This window comes from Carcharodon carcharias, chromosome 16, assembly GCF_017639515.1.
Source record: "Carcharodon carcharias isolate sCarCar2 chromosome 16, sCarCar2.pri, whole genome shotgun sequence".
Classification (NCBI taxonomy): domain Eukaryota; kingdom Metazoa; phylum Chordata; class Chondrichthyes; order Lamniformes; family Lamnidae; genus Carcharodon; species Carcharodon carcharias.
In genome coordinates this window covers 121,001,753-121,020,940 of record NC_054482.1, presented here as the reverse complement: position 1 = coordinate 121,020,940, position 19,188 = coordinate 121,001,753, and the positions used below count along the sequence as shown (strand labels likewise).

Below are 19,188 nucleotides of genomic sequence, written 5' to 3'. Positions count from 1 at the left end.
TCTATTGACATATCCTTTAACTTAATTTACAAATTGTGATTAAAATTGGGAGAGTGCAATGATATTAACAGTGGGATGTTATAGAATGCTATTAATCAAGTCATTGTGCATTGCGTGAACGCCAGGATGGGGGGGGGGGGGGGGTCAATGCTCTGGCTCACGGGGAGTTTAATTTAAGAATAGGCTAATACAATGGACAGTGCGCGCCTCCTGCTGTCTCCGTGCGCGCACTTGCGCCGTCCAGTTGTGGACGGAAGCGGCAGAGACGAAAGAGAAACTAACGGGTCACCTAGAAGTGGGAGGATAGTGACTGATCGGCAGGTAGAGATAGAGAGGGAGGGAGAGAAGGGGAAAAATAGATTGAGAGAGGGGAGGGGACAGAATGATTGAGAGAGAGAGGAGAGAGCAGAGAGCGTGGGACAGAAAAAGAGACTGAGAGAAGGAGAGACAGAGACAGGAACATGGAGCTATAAATAGAGACCCTGTTGGGTAGAGGGAGAGAGACAGACAGAGAGAGAATGATAGAGAGAGTGTGAGAACGGAGAGCTGCAGACGGGGGACCAAGAGACAGAGACAGGGAGAGAGGGAGGGAGAGAGAGACAGAGACAGGGAGGGGAGAGAGAGATTTAGAGAGACAGAGAGAGAGGGGGGGAGGGACAGAGACAGAAAGAGAGACAGAGAGGGGGAGGGAGAAAGACAGAGACAGAGAGGGAGAGAGACAGAGACAGAGAGGGGAGAGAGATTTAGAGAGACAGAGAGGGGGAGGGACAGAGACAGAAAGAGAGACAGAGAGGGGGAGGGACAGAGACAGACAGAGAGGGGGAGGGAGAAAGACAGAGAGGGAGGGAGGGAGAGACAGAGACAGAGAGGGGAGAGGGAGATTTGGAGAGACAGAGCGAGAGGGGGAGGGACAGAGACAGAAAGAGATAGAGAGGGGGAGGGAGAAAGACAGAGACAGAGAGGGGAGAGAGATTTAGAGAGACAGAGAGAGAGGGGGAGGGACAGAGACAGAAAGAGATAGAGAGGGGGAGGGAGAAAGACAGAGAGGGACAGGACGGGACACGGGGATGGAGCCCTGGCGCCAGTGCTCTCTCTGGCTCATCAGTTGTGGGGTTTTACCCCCGGACCACCGGGTGAGTTGGCCAGGGGCTCAGGTTTTTGACCTGGCTCAGTCTCTGCGGGATGGGGTGCTGCTCTGCCGCTTACTCAACAACCTCCGGCCCCGCACCATCCTCCTCAAGGACATCAACCAGCGGCCACACATGTCCCAGGTAAGGAGCAGCGAGTGGACCCGGGGGTAAACCGTGGGGGTGGGTGGGGGGGGGGGGGGGTGAAGCCTCGGGAGGTTGAACAGCCGTTTCCCCCCTTTGTCAGGTACGGGAGGGGAGAGATTTCCGGAATCCCCACCGAAGCGATTGAACCGGAATTGGGAGGGAGTGGGATCCAGCTCACCGGGAGCTGGGGGGAAATAGTCTCTGAATCTCAACCCCAGGCGAACCCTCTTAGTAAATAATAAAAATCAGTGCATGGGGCAGAGAGCAGGATGAGATATTCCGCTTGAAATGTACATCCTGGTGAGAAGGGACAGTAAAAAAAAATTACAGCCCTGTATTTGTGTGATGTATAATGAAACAGAAATGTTGGAAATACTCAGCAGGTCTGGCAGCATCTGTGGAGAGAGAAACAGAGTTAACGTTTCAAACAGAAGTCCGAGACTCAGATTGAATTCCAAACGTTAATTCTGTTTCTCTCTCCACTGATGCTGGATGCAGGTCGAGATAGAGGGGGAGGGTTGGGTCCGGGTTGATTTAGAGAGCATCTCCAGTGGATGCGTTTTATTTGGACTTTCAGAAGGCTTTCGACAAAGTCCCACATAAGAGATTAGCGTGTAAAATTAAAGCACATGGGATTGGGGGTAGTGTATTAAGATGGATAGAAAACTGGTTGGCAGACAGGAGACAAAGAGTAGGAATAAATGGGTCTTTTTCCGAATGGCAGGCAGTGACCAGTGGGGTACCGCAGAGATCGGTGCTGGGACCCCAGTTATTCACAATATATGTTAATGATTTAGATGAGGGAGTGCAGCGAAGGTTTACCCGAATGATTCCCGGGATGGTGGGACTGACATATGAGGAGAGATTGAGTCAGTTAGGATTATATTTGCTGGAGTTCAGAAGAATGAGGGGGGATCTCATAGAAACCTATAAAATTCTAACACGACTAGACAGGGTAGATGCAGGAAGGATGTTCCCGATGGTGGAGGAGTCCAGAACCAGGGGTCACAGTCTGAGGATATGGGGTAGACCATTTAGGACTGAGATGAGGAGAAATTTCTTCACCCAGAGAGTGGTGAGCCTGTAGAATTCGTTACCACAGAAAGTAGTTGAGGCCAAAACATTGTATGTTTTCAAGAAGGAGTTAGATATAGCTCTTGGGGTGAAAGGGATCAAAGGAAACAAGGAGACAGCGGGAGCAGGTTATTGAGCTGGATGATCAGCCGTGATCATAATGAATGGCAGAGCAGGCTCAAAGGGCCGAATGGCCTCCTCCTGCTCCTAGTTTCTATGTTTCTGTGTATGTTTCTATGTTGCCAGACCTGCTGAGTTTTTCCAGGTATTTTTATTTTTGCTTTGTATCCAGTGGAGTTTAGATGAGTAAAAGGCAACTTGATTGAATCATAAAAAATTCTATTGGGTCACAGTTTAAAAAAAAGGGGTCACCCATGTAAAACGGAGATGAAGAGCAATGTTTTCTCTGAGGGTTGTGAGTTTTGGGAGCTCTCTTCCTCAAAAGGCACTGGAAACAGGGTCTTTGAATATTTTAAGACAGAGTGAGATAGATTAACAGGGATGGGCAGGAATGTGGGGTTGAGGTTACACATTTCGGCCATGATCTTATTGAATGACAGAGCAGGCTCAAGGGGCTGAGTGGCCTACTCCTGCTCCTAATTCATATGTTCATAGGTATGTTTGTATGTTTGAAAGAGAGAGTGGATAGAGAAAGAGAGTAAATGAAGCAGCAACTCTGTTTCACTCACAGCACTTGTTGCCTGATCTGCTGAATATTTCCAGGGTTTCCAGTATCTGCAGCATTTTGCTCCTGTGTTTATCTAACCATTAACAACCCCTCAGAAGGAGCAAAACGTTCTTCATAGTTAATTAGTGACTGATCATCCAACAGTGCAGCACTCTCTCAGTACTGACCCTCTGACAGTGCAGCACTCCCTCAGAACAGACCCTTTGACAGTGTAGCACTCCCTTAAAACTGACCCTCTGACAGCGCAGCACTCCCTCAATAAGGACCCTCTGATAGTACAGAACTCCCTTAATACTGACCCTGTGATAGTGCACCACTCCCTCAGTACTGACCCTCTGACAGTGCGGCACTCCCTCAGTACTGACCCTCTGACAGTGCAGCACTCCCTCAGTACTGACCCTCTGACAGTGCAGCACTCCCTCAGTACTGACCCTCTGACAGTGCAGCACTCTCTCAGTACTGACCCTCTGACAGTGCAGCACCCCCTCAGTACTGACCCTCTGACAGTGCAGCACCCCCTCAGTACTGACCCCTTGACAGTGCAGCACTCCCTCTGTATTGATCCCCTGACAGGGCAGCACTCCTTAAGTATTGGCCCTCTGACAGAGGAGCGTTACCTCAGTACTGACCCTTTGAAGTGCTGCTCTTCCTCAGTACTGACCATCTGACAGTGCAGCACTCCCTTAGTACTGACCCTCTGACAGTGCAGCGCTCCCTCAGTACGGACCCTCTGATAGTGCAGCACCCCCTCAGTACTGACCCTCTGACAGTGCAGCACTCCCTCAGTACTGACCCTCTAACAGTGCAGCACTCCCTCAGTACTGACCCTCTGATAATGCAGCACCCCCTCAGTACTGACCCTCTGACAGTGCAGCACTCCCTCAGTACTGACCCTCTAACAGTGCAGCACTCCCTCAGTACTGACCCTCTGACAGTGCAGCATTCCCTCAATACTGACCCTCTGACTGTGCAGCACTCCTTCAGTACTGACCCTCTGACAGTGCAGCACTCCCTCAGTACTGACCCTCTGACTGTGCAGCACTCCTTCAGTACTGACCCTCTGACAGTGCAGCACTCTCTCAGTACTGACCCTCTGACAGTGTAGCACCCCCTCAATACTGACCCTCTGACAGTGCAGCACTCTCTCAGTACTGACTCTCTGACAGTGCAGCACTCCCTCAGTACTGACCCTCTGACAGTGCAGCACTCCCTCAGTACTGACCCTCTGACAGTGCAGTGCTTTCTTAGTACCGCATTGGAAATGTCAGCCTGCATTTTGTGCTGATGTCTTTGGAGTTGGTTTTGACCCCACGAGCTGACTGAGAGGTTAGAGCAAGCTGACCCACTGAGGCCCTTCTAACCCCGAGGGAGCGGTCCCAGTGAAAGCCAGAGACCGCTCTCCGCATGGGGAAGGCACGTTTCAAACCATCATGTGTCAAATGTTTCTGCAGGAGCTGAGGAAAGGGAAGCTGAAGAGTTTCCTGTTGTTTCAATTCACATGTGTCATCAGAAACAGACAATGTTTCAGCTCAATGTCTTTTCTTCAGACCTGAAATCTGTAGCAGGGCAAAGCTGCTGGAGAGGAAAAAGCAAAGACAAGGTGTGCGGCAGGGAGGCCAGTGAGATGAAATGATAAAAAGGGATAAAAACAGAATTACCTGGAAAAACTCAGCAGGTCTGGCAGCATCAGCGGAGAAGAAAAGAGTTGACATTTCGAGTCCTCATGACCCTTCGACAGAACTTGAGTTCGAGTCCAAGAAAGAGTTGAAATATAAGCTGGTTTAAGGTGTGTGGGGGGGGGGGGCGACCTGCTGAGTTTTTCCAGGTAATTCTGTTTTTGTTTTGGATTTCCGGCATCCGCAGTTTTTTTGTTTTTATTATTGATAAAAAGGGATGATGGTTTCAGGTAGATAGGATTGTAACGGAAGAATAAAGAAAGAAAGGATGGGATTAGAGGAGATGTGAATGAAGGGGAGGAAGAAAATCCAACAAAACAGAAAGGATTCTGATGGTCTGGGAATGTGGGGGTGAAGGAGGAGTAGACCCCAGAATTGGGAACATTCCCATTTGTGTTCATCACGGAATCCCTAGAGATAATCCCCCTAAACTAAGCTTGTGTACACCCACACCTAGTCCTCCTGAAGGTCCTGGACATGTGTAGAGTGGAAGAGGAATGAGAGGTTCTCCACATTCTGATGAAGTGGCCCCGCTCAACAAAACAATTTCAAGGCTACGTTAATCCCTCACCCACACTTTCTTCTCCCCAGTAGCTGCAGCAACTGCCTCAGGCAACTACAGGTGATTCCCATCTGTATAACACCCCCTCCTCCCATCTGTATAACACCCCCTCCTCCCATCTGTATAACCCCCCTCCTCCCATCTGTATAACCCCCCCTCTTCCCATCTGTATAACCCCCCCTCCTCCCATCTGTATAACCCCCCTCCTCCCATCTGTATAACCCCCCCTCCTCCCATCTGTATAACCCCCCCTCCTCCCATCTGTATAACCCCCCCCTACCATCTGTATAACCCCCTCCTCCCATCTGTATAACCCCCCTCCTCCCATCTGTATAACCCCCATCCTCCCATCTGTATAACCCCCTCCTCCCATCTGTATAACTCCCCTCCTCCCATCTGTATAACCCCCCTCCTCCCATCTGTATAACCCCCGCTCCTCCCATTCTGAAAGCTTGCACATCCCTCAGTCCCTTCACTTCACAATTTATGGTTGTGCCTGCTGCTGCTGCCTGCACCCTGATCTCTGGAATCCCCTTGAAATTAGTCTTTATTTCTCTAAGGATTGAATTGAAAAGTAGGGAAGTTATTGTAAATCTGTATTGAATCTTTGTTGGATCGACAGTTAGAGTACTGCGTGCAGTTCTGGTTGCCATATTATAGAAAGGGTCTGGAAGCATTGGAGAGGCTGCAGAGGGCACTTGCCACAATGATCCCAGGAATGTGTGGATTTACAGATTAGGAAAGTATTGACTGGCTGGTGCCCTTCTCTCTTGGGAAAAATGGCTGAGGGGTGATCTAATCAAGGACTTTAAAATTCTGAAAGGTTCTGATCGAGTGGATAAAGTGAGCATGTTTCCTCTTATCAGGAAGAGTCTAACTTGAGACGGTCGATATAAATAGTCACCAAGAAATCCAATCCGGGATTCAGAAGAAACTTCTTTACACAGAGAGTGGTGAGAATGTGGAACTCGCTCCCACGGGGAGTGTTTGAGATGAATAGTGTTGATGTATTTAAGGGGAAGTTAGACAAGCAGATGAGGGAGAAGGGAGCAGATGGTTACAATGATAGATTTAAATGAGGAAATCTGGGAGGAGGCTTGAGCAGCGCATAAACACCAGCATGGATCAGATGGGCCGAATAGCCTGTTTTGAGCCTTATATCCTATGTAAAGGCTCTCTGCCTCTGTCTCCTTCAACTAAACCTTTGGTTACTTGCCTGTTTCCTCTCGCAGCTTGGTGTCATGTTATTTCTGATAATGTTTCGATGGAGGGCCTTGGGCTGTGTCACTGTGTTAAAAGTATCAATGTCAGTTGTTGTTTAGGCAGCACTTGTCCATTAACAGCACTTGCTGTCTGTACCAGGATCCAGGGCTGAACATTGAAATGTTCAGCTGCTCGAGTGTCTTCTGCCATTGAGTTTAGATCATGGCTGACCTGTACTTTGTCCCCATTGACCACCTTCTTCCACAACCTTTGATCTCCTTTCATCCACCAAAAATCTAGCAATCTCTGTTTTGAAATTTTCAATTGACCCCAAAGCATTTTGGGTGGGAGGGTTCTGGATTTCCACCGTCAGCTGTGTCTCAGTGGGTAGCACGTTTGCCTCTGAACCAAAGGTTCAGGCTTCATGTCCTTCTCCAGGGTTTGAGCACAAGTACAAATCCAGCTGAAACTTCAGTGCATTACTGAGGGGGTGTTTCTCACCTGTCGGTGCAGGCTCGATGGGCTGAAGGGCCTCTTCTACACTGTGTGATTCTGTGATTACTGAGGGAGTACTGAAATGTCATCGGTGCCATCTTTTAGATGAGATTAAACAGAGGGGCTGTCCACCCTCACCAGCTGGATGGAAGAGATCTTGTGGCCACCATTTTGAAGAAGAGCAGGGGAGTTATCGCCATGAAGTGTTATTATCATTCCCTCACACCGTTGATTCTAAACACTGGTTCTGTCACACTCAGAGCACTGGAATGCAAAGGCCAGGAGGAAATGGTGTTACAGTTGTACCGAGCTCTGGTTAGACCCCAGTTAGAGGACTGCATTCAGTTCTGGGCCCTTCATCTCAGGAAATTGGGTACTGGTCTTGGAGGACGTGCAGCACAGATTCACCAGAATGACACCAGGGATTAAAGGGTTAAACTATGAAGGCATAGACTAGACTTGTATTCCCTAACTGTAACCTAATTGAGGTGCTTAAGGTGATTAAAGGATTTGATAGTTTGTCTCTGATCCTATTTCCTGTGTTGGGAGAGACCAGAACAAAGGGCAGCACCTTAAAATTGGAGCCTTTCCATTCTGGGGTTATTTCAAGAAAGCAGCCCTCACAAAGAAACAACTACAAAACCAGGCTATCAAGTCATTTATTTTGTTTCAGTTTGTGGGAGCTTCCTGTGCACAAATTAGGATCACATTTCCCATATTCGTACATTCCTACAGCGGCTACACTTCAAAGGTATTTCATTGGCTAGTATGTGCTTTGGGATGCGCTGAGGTCAGGAAAGGCACTATACAAATGCAAGATTTTTCTTTCCTTTCTAATGGCAAAGAAAAAGGAAGGACTTGCATTTTTATAGCACCTTTCAGAACCACCAGACCACCTCAAAGTGCTTTACAGCCAATGAAGCACTTTCAAAGTGTCATCACTCTAGGAATGTACGCATATTGGAACCAATTTCTGCACAACAAGTTCACACAAGACAACTTGCAATAATGAGCAGATAATCTGGTTTTCTGATGTTGAGGGATAAATATTGTTCAGGACACTGGCAATAACACCCCTGCCCTTCTTCAAAATGGTGCCGCAAAATTTTTCCTATCCAAGTGTGAGGGGTGACAGCCCCTCTGTTTAATTTCTCATCTAGAAGATGGCACCAATCAGCACTCCCTCAATAACGCATTGAAGTGTCAGCCTGGATTTGTTTTTGTGTTCAAACCCTGGAATAGGACTTGAAACCACATAACAATGTGGATAGATGGATCTTTAGCTCTTTTTAGCCAAGCACTTGATGGAGTTGTTTCTCTCTTTAGATTGTGTTACTGATGTGTTTTGGTTTTGGTTGGGAACAGGGCTGCAATTGTAAAGCAAGCCTCAATGATTCACTGGACCTCAGTTTATAACCATTGCATTAAGGTTAGACATTCAGATCATCAGAAACCCTACTGTTGGTGTCCAAACTCACACCAAATCCCCTGTACCCTCTGGCCTACTTTGGCTCCTGGTGTGGCAATGCCTCAATTTTTAAATTCTCATCCTTGCTTTCAAATCCCTACATTGCCTCATCTCTCCCTATCTCTGTAACCTCCTCCAGCCCCTACACCCCTCCCTATCTCTGTAACCTCCTTCAGCTTCAAGCCCTCTGAGATAATATGCACTCCTCCAATTCTGGCCTCTTGTGCATGTCTGATTTCTATCCTTCCAAGATAGAAGCCGTGCCAGTCAGCTGCCTGTGCCCTAAGTTCTGGAATTCGCTCCTCTACACCTCTCTCCCTATCTCTCTTACCTCCATTATGATCTTCCTCAAAACCTTTGACCGAGCTCTTAGTCAGCTGTCTGGATATCTCCTTATGTGGCTCGGGGTCAAATTTTGTCTGAATTAGGCTGCCATGCAGCAACCTGGGCTGAATTACTATTGTAAAGTGGCAACGTAAATGCAAGTTGTTGGTAGCAGCTGCTTATCCTTTCCCGATATCGTTGGTCCATTCAACTGCACTTTCTTCCCTTGTTCCAGTTCCTCTGTCTAAAGAACATTCGGACATTCCTCACTACCTGTTGTGACACTTTCGGGATGCGGAAGAGTGAACTTTTTGATGCTTTTGACCTTTTTGATGTCCGTGATTTTGCAAAGGTAAGAAAATGTTAACTCTTTATTATCCAATCAGTTGTGGCGGGCTTTTGTCCAATTTTGAGTTGCTGCCTCTGTGTTGAATAATCAGGATAGTTGGATCATTGATGTCTAGTTAGGAAGCATTGACTTTGTTGTCCATTCATGAAGTATTGATCAGGAATCCCTGTCTCTAGACTGTATCAATGAGAGTATAAAGGTAGAGTCTATTGTAAAGGATGTGATAATAGGACACTTAGAAAATATCAATGGGATTAGACAAAGTCACATGGATTTATGAAGGGAAATCATGATTGACAAACCTACTGGAGTTTTTTGAAGACGTAACTAGCAGAGTAGATAAGGGAGGAGTAGTAGATGTGGTGTATTTAGATTTTCAGAAAGCTTTTGATAAAGTCCCACATAAGTGGTTAGTGTGTAAAATTAAAGCAAATGGGATTGAGAATTGGTTAGCAGACAGGAAACAAAGTAGGAATAAATTAGTCTTTTTCGGAGTGGCAGGTGGTGACTAGTGGGGTACCACAGGGATCAGTACTTGGGCCCCAGCTATTCACAATATATATCAATGATTTGGATGAGGGAACCAAATGTAATATTTCCAAGTTTGCTGACCACACAAAACTTGGTGGGAATGTAAGCGATGAGGAGGGTGTTAAGAGGCATGGATGGACGATACAGTATGATGTGGATAAGTGTGAAGTTATCCACTTTGGTAGGAAAAACAGAATGGCAGAGTATTATTTAAATGGTGATAGATTGGGAAATGTTGATGTACAAAGGGACCTGGGTGTCCTTGTACACCAATCACTGAAAGCAAGCATGCAGGTGCAGCAAGCAGTTAAGAAGGCAAATGGTATGTTGGCCTTCATTGTGAGAGGACTTGAGTACAGGAGCAAGGATGTCTTACTGCAGCTGTACAGGGCCTTGGTGAGACCACACCTGGAGTATTGTGTGCAGTTTTGGTCTCCTTACCTAAGGAAGGATATACTTGTCATAGAGGGAGTGCAGTGAAGGTTCACCAGACTGATTCCTGGGATGGCAGGATTGATGTATGAGGATAGATTGGGCTGACTAGGCCTGTATTCACTGGAGTTTAGAAGAATGAGAGGGGATCTCATTGAAACATATAAAATCCTGACAGGGATGGACAGACTGGATGCAGGGATGATGTTTCCTCTGACTGGGGGTCTAGAACAATCTCAGGATACAGGGTAGGCCATTTAGGACTGAGGATGAGGAGAAATGTCTTCACTCAGAGGGTGGTGAACCTGTGGAATTCTCTACCACAGAGGCTGTGGGGGCCAAGTTACTGAATATATTTAAGAAGGAAACAGAGAGATTTCTGGACTCTAAAGGTGTCAAGGGGTAAGGAGTGGGAATACAGCATTGAGATAGAGAATCAGCCGTGATCATATTGAATGGTGGAACACGCTCAAAGGCTGAATTACCTACCCCTGCTCCTATTTTCTATGTTTCTATGTTAAAATGTTGGGATGATTTTGACATCCGCTCTCCATTCTGTGCTGAATTTTGCTGGCCACTGTCAATGCCAAACCCAATTGAAGACCTGTCATGTGGGCACTGGGAGGGATATTCAACATTCACATTCACAACTGAACTGTATCTCTCCTTAAATGTGGACTTATCTGTTGTGTTAGTGCCGAGGGATTAGGAATAAACACTTACTGAGTTATCTGAGGGCTACCTGTACCTTGCTTGTCCTACTTTCTACCCTTAATGTCACCATTAGCTCGCTTTTTAGCTAATTTCACCACTGTCAACACCTCTTTGTCCTTTTGTCTATGACATCTTTTGGCTATCTCCACCTATCACTGGTCCTCTATCCAACTCTACCTGCCCCACCCCACCCCCTCCCCCCTTAAAACAGCTTACATTTCACCTCTTTTCTATTTTTCCTTAGTTCTGGTGAAGAGTCATATGAATTCAAAATGTTGACTATGTTCCTCTCTGCAGATGCTGTCAGACCTGCTGAGTTTTTCCAGCTATTTTTGTTTTTGTTTTGGATTTCCAGCATCCGCAGTTTTTTGCTTTTACTGAGTTATCTTCTTGCTGACTGCTTCTGGATGAATGTCCAGAGTGTGGAAGAGTCTTGGCACAAAGAGTGTGGAAGTGAAGGCACTTCTGTCCTGGAAGGGTAGTCAACTAGTTAAGGTAATTATCACCACTGTACAGGAGATTGAGCAAGTTAAGGACATTACAGGGAGATCATCGCATGAGAGATTGAACTGTTTAAGGGGAGTTCCAGGATATTGAGTTAGTTAAGGAAGGATTAAGTGATTGGGAAAGCGAGTAAAGTTTGTATTTATTAAACCACTTGAAACATTAAAATAGAGCTTTGACTCCTTGCCACCCTTACCCCCCCACTACTGCCTCTTTGCTCCCCAGCATTCACTCTCAGTGCCCACTCCCCAGTACTCACTCCTTGGCTAACTACAAAATACTTTGAGGCTTTGAAAAGTAAAGTGAACCCAAAGTAATCATTTCAAAAATGAAATGCTTTTACTTCAAGGTTCACACAAATGAAAACATTTGAATTGGATAGAGACCATTCCACCCATCGTGTCTGTGCTAGCTTTTTCAAAGATCTATCCAATAAGTCAAACTCACTTGTTCTTTCACCACAATCCAACAAATGTTATTTCTCCAATTCCCCTTTTGAAAGTTATTATTGAATCTGCTTCCACCGCCCTTTCAGGCAGCACATTCCAGATCACAACAACTCGCTGTGTAAAAATAATTCTCCTCATCTCCCCCTCTGGTTATTTCACCGATTCTCTTCAACCTGTGTCTCTCTGGTTACCGACTCTACTGTTACTGGAAACAATTTCTCCTTATTTACTCTAACAAAATGCTTCATGATTTTGAACATGTTGATTAAATCTCCCCTTAACCTTCTCTGCTCGAAAGAAAACAATCCCAGCTTCTCCAGTCCCATTCTGGTACATCTCCTCTGCGCCCTCTCTAACACCTTGACATCCTTCCTAAAGTGCAGATCCCAGAATTGGACGCAATTAAATTTATAAAGGGTTTAACTTCCTCTTGCTTTTGTACTCATTGCCTCTCTTTGTAACACCCAGAAACATAGGAAACAGGAGCATGGGATGGGCCCTTCTGCCCCTCAGCTCAGCTCTGTCATATGTTGGTTTCTTAAAAATTTGCTATGTGAATCGCTGGCTAGGCCCATCCCTAACTGCCCTTGTTCAGAAGGCATGTAAGAGTCAACCACATTGCTCTGGGTCTGGAGTCACATGTAGGCCAGACCAGGTAAGGACAACAGATTTCCTTCCATAAAGGACATTAGTGAACCAAATGGATTTTTACAATTGGCAATGATTTCATGGTCATCATTCGACATTGAATTCCAGATTTTTAAATTGGATTCAAATTTCTCCATCTGCCATGGTGGGATTTGAACCCAAGTCCCCAGAGCATATGGAATATTAGACCACTCTGCCACTACCTCCCCTTGTGACTAGCTAAGAAACAGTAGTGGAGATGTAGATATGCCTGAATGATAATTGGTTTTATTGTATGAATATAACTACAGATATACAAGACTACAGGTATTACTCAGTCTGAGGTGTGAGCTTTGACCTGCTAGACTCTGTTGGATCCTGGTCACCATTTGTTGGGACTTACGGATCTGGGTTGTAAGCTTGTTTTGGGTTGGCTGAGTTGGTACCATAGACAGAGGTAGGTCAGTAGGTGGAACATATTCTGTTTACTTACAAAGGTATTCAACAGCTACACTTTCAACTCAAACCCTGTCTCCACACTACTGACTCTAACTATAGACTACTGATTACTGAGGTAGCCTGTGCTAATCCTCTGTTGGAGACTAAGATCATGTGATCTCCCATTATAACATTCTTCTTAAAGGTATGTTACACATCAGATTACCACACCCTCCCCTTTTATTCAGAAATATATTTTACAGTTACAATAACAATTTTTTCAAAATATCAAATTTTTAACACAGATAGATATGTAATTTACAAATTCGATCTTTCTGGGGGTTTCCTTATGCGTATAGAACGTCTCAGATCTACAGCTTCAGATTCTTTGTCGGGAACCCCCTTTTCCGGAGCTTTCTGAACACCAGGTTCTTCTGTGGCTCCTGCAAATCTGTTTCCTCAACTCTCGCAGGTCCAGCTGACCCTTCAGACACATCTGTACACAGCTGAGATTTTGCAACAGGAAATGTTGACTCATTTGTGAACAGTTGGTGAAAGATTTTTCTCCTCCTGACGTGATCCACATGTCTCTGTATGACTCAGCCTTCCACCTTCCCATGGTAAGATAGAGGTCCAGTCACTGCACCTATTTCACCTGATAATCACTTTGGTCCTTCTCCAAAGTTCTTCACATATACCATCTCTCCCACGGTAAATTTTCTCTCATGACTATGCCAGTCATGTCCAGTTTTCTGACTCCTTTCCACTTTCCCCTCAAAATTTGGTATTATTAAGCTCAATCTTGTCCTGAGGCAGCGTTTCATCATTAACTCTGCAGCTGTGACACCAGTTGTTGTGTGAGGTGTGGTCCTATAATGGAAAAGAAAGTGTGCTAGCTCGGTTGCTATGAAATCTCCAGTTAATTTCTTCATGTCTGTCTTGAATGTTTGAACTGCACTTTTGGTCCGTCCAACTAAGGAAGGGTGGTATGGTAAAGCTTTTACATGAATGATACTGTTGAGGCTGATAAACCGTTGAAACTCAGCACTCGTAAATGCCGTGCCGTTATCAGATACGACCATTCCCGGTAGCCTGTGAATGGCAAAACTTTGACGTAGCTTCTCAATTGTAGCAGAAGATTTTGACTTCACCTCAAACATGTCCATCCATTTTGAATGGGCATCAACAATGAGCAGAAACATTGTTCCCATGAAAGGTCCCACATAGTCAATGTGTAACCACACCCATGGCCTTCTTGGCCGCTCCCAAGGGTGTAATGAAGCTGTTGAAGTTGCTTTTGCAGTTGTTGACATTGCATACAATTCTTCACTAAGCTCTCAATGGTCTTCATTTGGGAAATTCCTGGATGTGCACAATGTAGTTTAATCAACAATGGCTTTCTTCCCTTTGGAGGGACAATCATTCATGCTCCCCCCAATAAGATACATCCTGACCCGGTTATTTCATGTCTTCTGTTAAAATATGGTTTCATTTTGTCAGATTCCTGTTCTTGTGACCAACCATGAAGAACTTGTTCTTGTGTTTTGAATAAGACTAGGTCTCAATTTGTCCCTCCTCTGATCTGTCTGGCACTCACCGGTGATGTATCCAAGAAGTTCAACAATAAAACGAGTTCTTGAGGGACTGGGACATCCTCATCTTTTTCTTGTAAAGACAAATGACTGAGTGCATCAGTGTTTGCAATCGGACTTCCAGGCCTGAGGATGAAAGTATACTCATACGCTGCCAGGATCAATGCCCATCTCTGTATTCTTGCTGAGACTATGGGTGGTATAGCTTTTTCTTTGCTGAACAATCCTAGCAGTGACTTGTGGTCTGAAACGAGAGTAAAATGACTACTGGTGAAGTTTCTAGACACTAAAGATGATTGACAGGCCCCCTTTTTCTATCTGAGAGCATCCCTTTTCTGCAGTGTTGAGTGTTCTTGATACGTATCCTACAGGCCATTCTGTTCCATTGACCATTTAACAGGACAGCACTGCTCCCAATCCATAAGGAGATGCATCACATGTCAAAAACAATTCTTTCCCCTGGTCATAATGTACTCATAGATTGGATGAGTGCAACAATTTTTTTTAATCTTTGTGAAAGTTTCTTTCTGTGGTGTTTGCCAAGACCAACGTTGTTTTTTCTTGAGTAGGTAATACAGGGGGGGCCAGTCCTGTCGACAAATTAGGCAAGAAGTGTCCAAAGTAATTGACCATCCCTAAGCATGATTTCAGCTCTGAGACGTTCTTTGGTGCAGGTGCCTCTCTTATGGCTCTCACTTTCTCCTCAACCGGGTGGAGGCCCTGTCAATCTACCCAGAGACCCAAATAGATTCCCTTCCTCGCTTGGAATGTGTACCTTTCTTTTTTCAAATGCACTCCAACCTGCAGGAAACAGCTTTAAGATTTTTTCTAAATTTGTCAAAAGCTCCTTTTCAGTGAGTCTTGTCACCCGAACATCATCTAAATAAACTACAATGTGGGGCAGTCCCTGCAGTAAACTTTCCATTGTTCTCTGGAATGTGGCAAGAGCTGAGGAGGCACTGAAAGGCAATTGGGTACATTGGTACAACCCTTTGCGTGTATTAAAGGTGGCAAATTTCTGGGACGCCTTCTCTAACTCTAATTTTTGATAAGCATGACTCATATCAAGCTTCTTGTGGGTGGTTCCAACTGTCAGCATAGCAAACAGGCCTTCAATTTTTGGTATGGGGTGTCTGTCCAACTTAGCCACTGTATTAACCGTCAGTTTGTAGTCTCCACAAATTTAAATGCTTTGGTTGGGTTTAAGGACAGGAACTGTTGGTGCTGCCCTTTCTGAGAACTGCACGGGTTGTATAACTCCCAGTTTCTCTAATCTGTCCAGTTTAGTGTCGACCTTTTCCTGCATTGCGTAAGGTACTGGTCTCACCTTTATGAATTGGAGGGTTGCCTCTGGGTCCACATGAGATTTGCTTGTAGCTCCTGGATCTTCCCAAGCATGTCCCTGAGGTCTAAGGCGTATCTTTGTAGTAGCTCTGGAAATCCACTCGCTCTCAGCTGGGAAATTTCAGCCCATTCTAACTTAATTTCCTTTAGCCAGTTTTATCCAAGGAGGCTTGGTCATCTTCCTGCTACCACCATCAAGGGTAGTTTTACTGATTGGCTTCCGTAATGAACAGTGACTCTCCTTATTTGACTGGAAGCCAATGTCCAGTGGTGTACCACAGGGATCTGTGCTGGGTCCGCTATAATTTGTCATTTATGTAAATAACATAGATGACTATGTGGGGGGTAGGGTTAGTAAGTTTGCAGATGACACAAAGATTGGCCGGGTGGTTAACAGTGAGGTTGAGTGTCTTGGGCTACAGGAAGATATAGATGGGATGGTCAAATGAGCAGAATAAGTGGAAGATGGAATTTAATCCTGAAAAGTGTGAGGTGATACACTTTGGAAGGAGTAATTTGACAAGGAAGTATTCAATGAACGGCATGACACTAGGAAGTTCTGAGGAACAAAGGGACCTTGGCATGTGTGTCCATAGATCTCTGAAGGCGGAGGGGCATGTTAGTGGGGTGGTGAAAAAGGCATATGGGACACTTGCCTTTATCAATCAAGGCATAGATTACAAAAGTAGGGAGGTCATGTTGGAGTTGTATAGAAACTTGGTGAGGCCACAGATGGAGTACTGTGTGCAGTTCTGGTCGCCACATTATAGGAAGGATGTGATTGCACTGGAGGGGGTGCAGAGGAGATTCACCAGGATGTTGCCTGGGATGAAACATTTAAGTTATGAAGAGAGGTTGGATAGACTTGGGTTGTTTTTGCTGGAGCAGAGAAGACTGAGGGGCAACCTGATCGAGGTGTACAAGATTATGAGGGGCATGGACAGGGGTGGATAGGGAGCAGCTGATCCCCTTAGTTGAAGAGTCAGTCACAAGGGGGCATAAGTTCAAGGTGAAGGGCAGGAGGTTTAGGGGGGATGTGAGGAAAAACCTTTTTACCCAGAAGGTGGTGACGGTCTGGAATGTGCTGCCTGGGAGGGTGGTGGAGGCGGGTTGCCTCACATCCTTTAAAAAATACCTGGATGAACACTTGGCACATCATAACATTCAAGGCTATGGGCCAAGTGCTGGTAAATGGGATTAGGTAGGTAGGTCAGGTGTTTCTCACGTGTCGGTGCAGACTCGATGGGCCGAAGGGCCTCTTCTGCACTGTGTGATTCTGTGATTCTGATTTTGTGATTATGACTTTGGCTTGGATGTCTTCTCCTGTGTAAGTTTTTAATTTGGCGCCAGATCCTTCCAGATTTAGTTTATGTTCACCATAATTCAGATATTTGAAGGTGTGTTCGCCAATTACTGTAGTGGAAGTTCCTGTGTCCACTTCCATTCTAACAGGTCTGCCATTTACCTTCACTGTTACAAATATTGGTTCTGTCTTTCTGATTTTCAAGTTGAATAACAAATAAATATCTGAATTTGTTACCTTAAGCTTCTCTACATTGTAGATCTCACAGAGCTTTTTCTTTTGTTTGAAATCTGCCTGATTCTTTCCCTCCGCTGTTTCATTATGTGCCCTTGTTGATGACAATAAAAACATTTGATTTTTTTAAACTGCCAATCATTTTAAGGTTGTCTGCTTTCACCTTTGTCGCAAGTATTCCTTGTTCTCGCTGTTAAATCACTTCTGTTTATTTGTCTGCTAGCAGCAGCTGGTTCCTGTTTCTCGGCAGAGCCTTGCATTTTCGCACCCTTTTTGGCTGGGGCTTCTCACCCAATGTGAAGGGTGGCGCCATGTTGCACTCTCTGGATGGCTTTCAAATCCCTGACTGTGCTTTCCATGGCCATTGCTATTTCTTGCACCTTCGTAAAATCCAAATTTGTTTCAGGCAGCAGTCTCTTCTGAATCATGTCCTCGTTCACACCACACACTAAATGATCTCTGAGCATGTCGCTTAAAGATGTACCAAACTCGCAATGTCCTTTTGACTGTTTCAAACTTGCCACATAACAAGCAACTGTCTCCCCTGGGTCTCTATTTCTTGAGTTAAATTTGAACCATTGCATTGTTAACGAGGGCTTTGGCTGGTAATGACCTTTTACAAGGTCCACCAGTCCCTCAAAACCTTTCAAATCAGGAGCACTGGCTGCCGTCAGGCTTCGAATTAATCCGTAGGTTTACTCCCACACATGGATAAGAAGATCACTCGCCTCTTCTTTTCCCCCACAATACCGTTCACTTGGAAAAAGGATATAATGGGACCAATCGTCCGTAGCTGGATCAAAAAGATCAATTCTTCCGAATTGTGGCATTCTGTGAGGGGACTGCTTCGATGATTAGAACGGAAATTCTACTTATAATTACTGTGCGTGCGAGGTACAGCCCAATTTTGTTTCTCTTGATTTCTTTCATTAATTTGTTTTATTCTCAAAGCCAGTTTATTGTAGCTTTGCATTTTCCTTGCTTTTTCCTCATTGCTAATTTGTTGGATCCTGGGTGCCAGTTTGTTGGAACTTATGGATCTGGGTTGCACGCTTGTTTTGGGATGGCCCAGTTGGTACAATAGACAGAGTAGGTCAGTAAACACTTCTTAGGTGGAACACATTCTGTTTATCTCCAAAAGTATTCAGCAGCTATGCTTGTGTACTTTCAACTCAAACCCTGTCTCCACACTACTGACTCTAACTATAGACTACTGACTACTGAGGTAGCCCGTGCTAATCTTCTATTGGATACTAAGATCATGTGACCTCACATTATAACATTCTTCTTAAAGGTATGTTACACATCAGATTACCACAGATTCCTAGTCATGTGACTCTCTCTTACATCATCATGTGGGCGGTACTGTGTCTCCAGTCTCATTCATTAATCCTTTCAGCCCTGAACAACCTAATTCTACATTTCCCCTCAGGTCTTTGTCCAAACATATTTTACATTCATATTTATACACTACTCCATCTCCACCCAAGTCTCTGACTTCATAGGTTTAATCGGTCTCAAGATTTCACAACTCTCCCTGATTGTGTCCTGGTGAGGATTGGAAGAATGGTATTCTCCCTTTGGGCTTCTTTGCTTTGACATGTTTGGCCTTCGGTAAGAGTTGCAGCCTCTGGTCCATTGTCAGGTTGACTCTCAACATCTGGTTCCCCCAAATGTATAATGGAAGGCTCTCTTTGAGCAATAGGGATAAGATTTCTCCTGTCACTTCTTATTATGCCTTCTGGAGGATGTATCAGGTAAGACAGTTATTGATTGGATGATGACACCTTCTCTGTGTTGGGCTCTGATCCAAACCTTGTCTCTTTGTTCAGCCTGGGCATGTTTCTGGTACAGTGCCTCCTATTATCAGTGGAAGCTTGTTATTTTCTGTAAGACTTGTAATTGAC

The 19,188-nt window shown here is 45.2% G+C and overlaps 1 protein-coding gene across 2 annotated transcripts in view; it reads left to right on the top strand.

Annotated features, from left to right (window-relative positions):
• The first annotated feature begins 1,058 nt into the window (after window positions 1-1,058).
• LOC121289454 (guanine nucleotide exchange factor VAV3) overlaps window positions 1,059-19,188 on the top strand; it is a 232,193-nt gene continuing 214,063 nt past the window's right edge. For both annotated transcript variants that reach the window (XM_041208960.1, XM_041208959.1), the window contains exons 1-2: window positions 1,059-1,271; window positions 9,000-9,116. In XM_041208960.1, coding sequence (XP_041064894.1) covers window positions 1,068-1,271; window positions 9,000-9,116 — 321 coding nt within the window. In that variant the 5' untranslated portion in view covers window positions 1,059-1,067. The remainder of the gene's footprint in view (window positions 1,272-8,999; window positions 9,117-19,188) is intronic.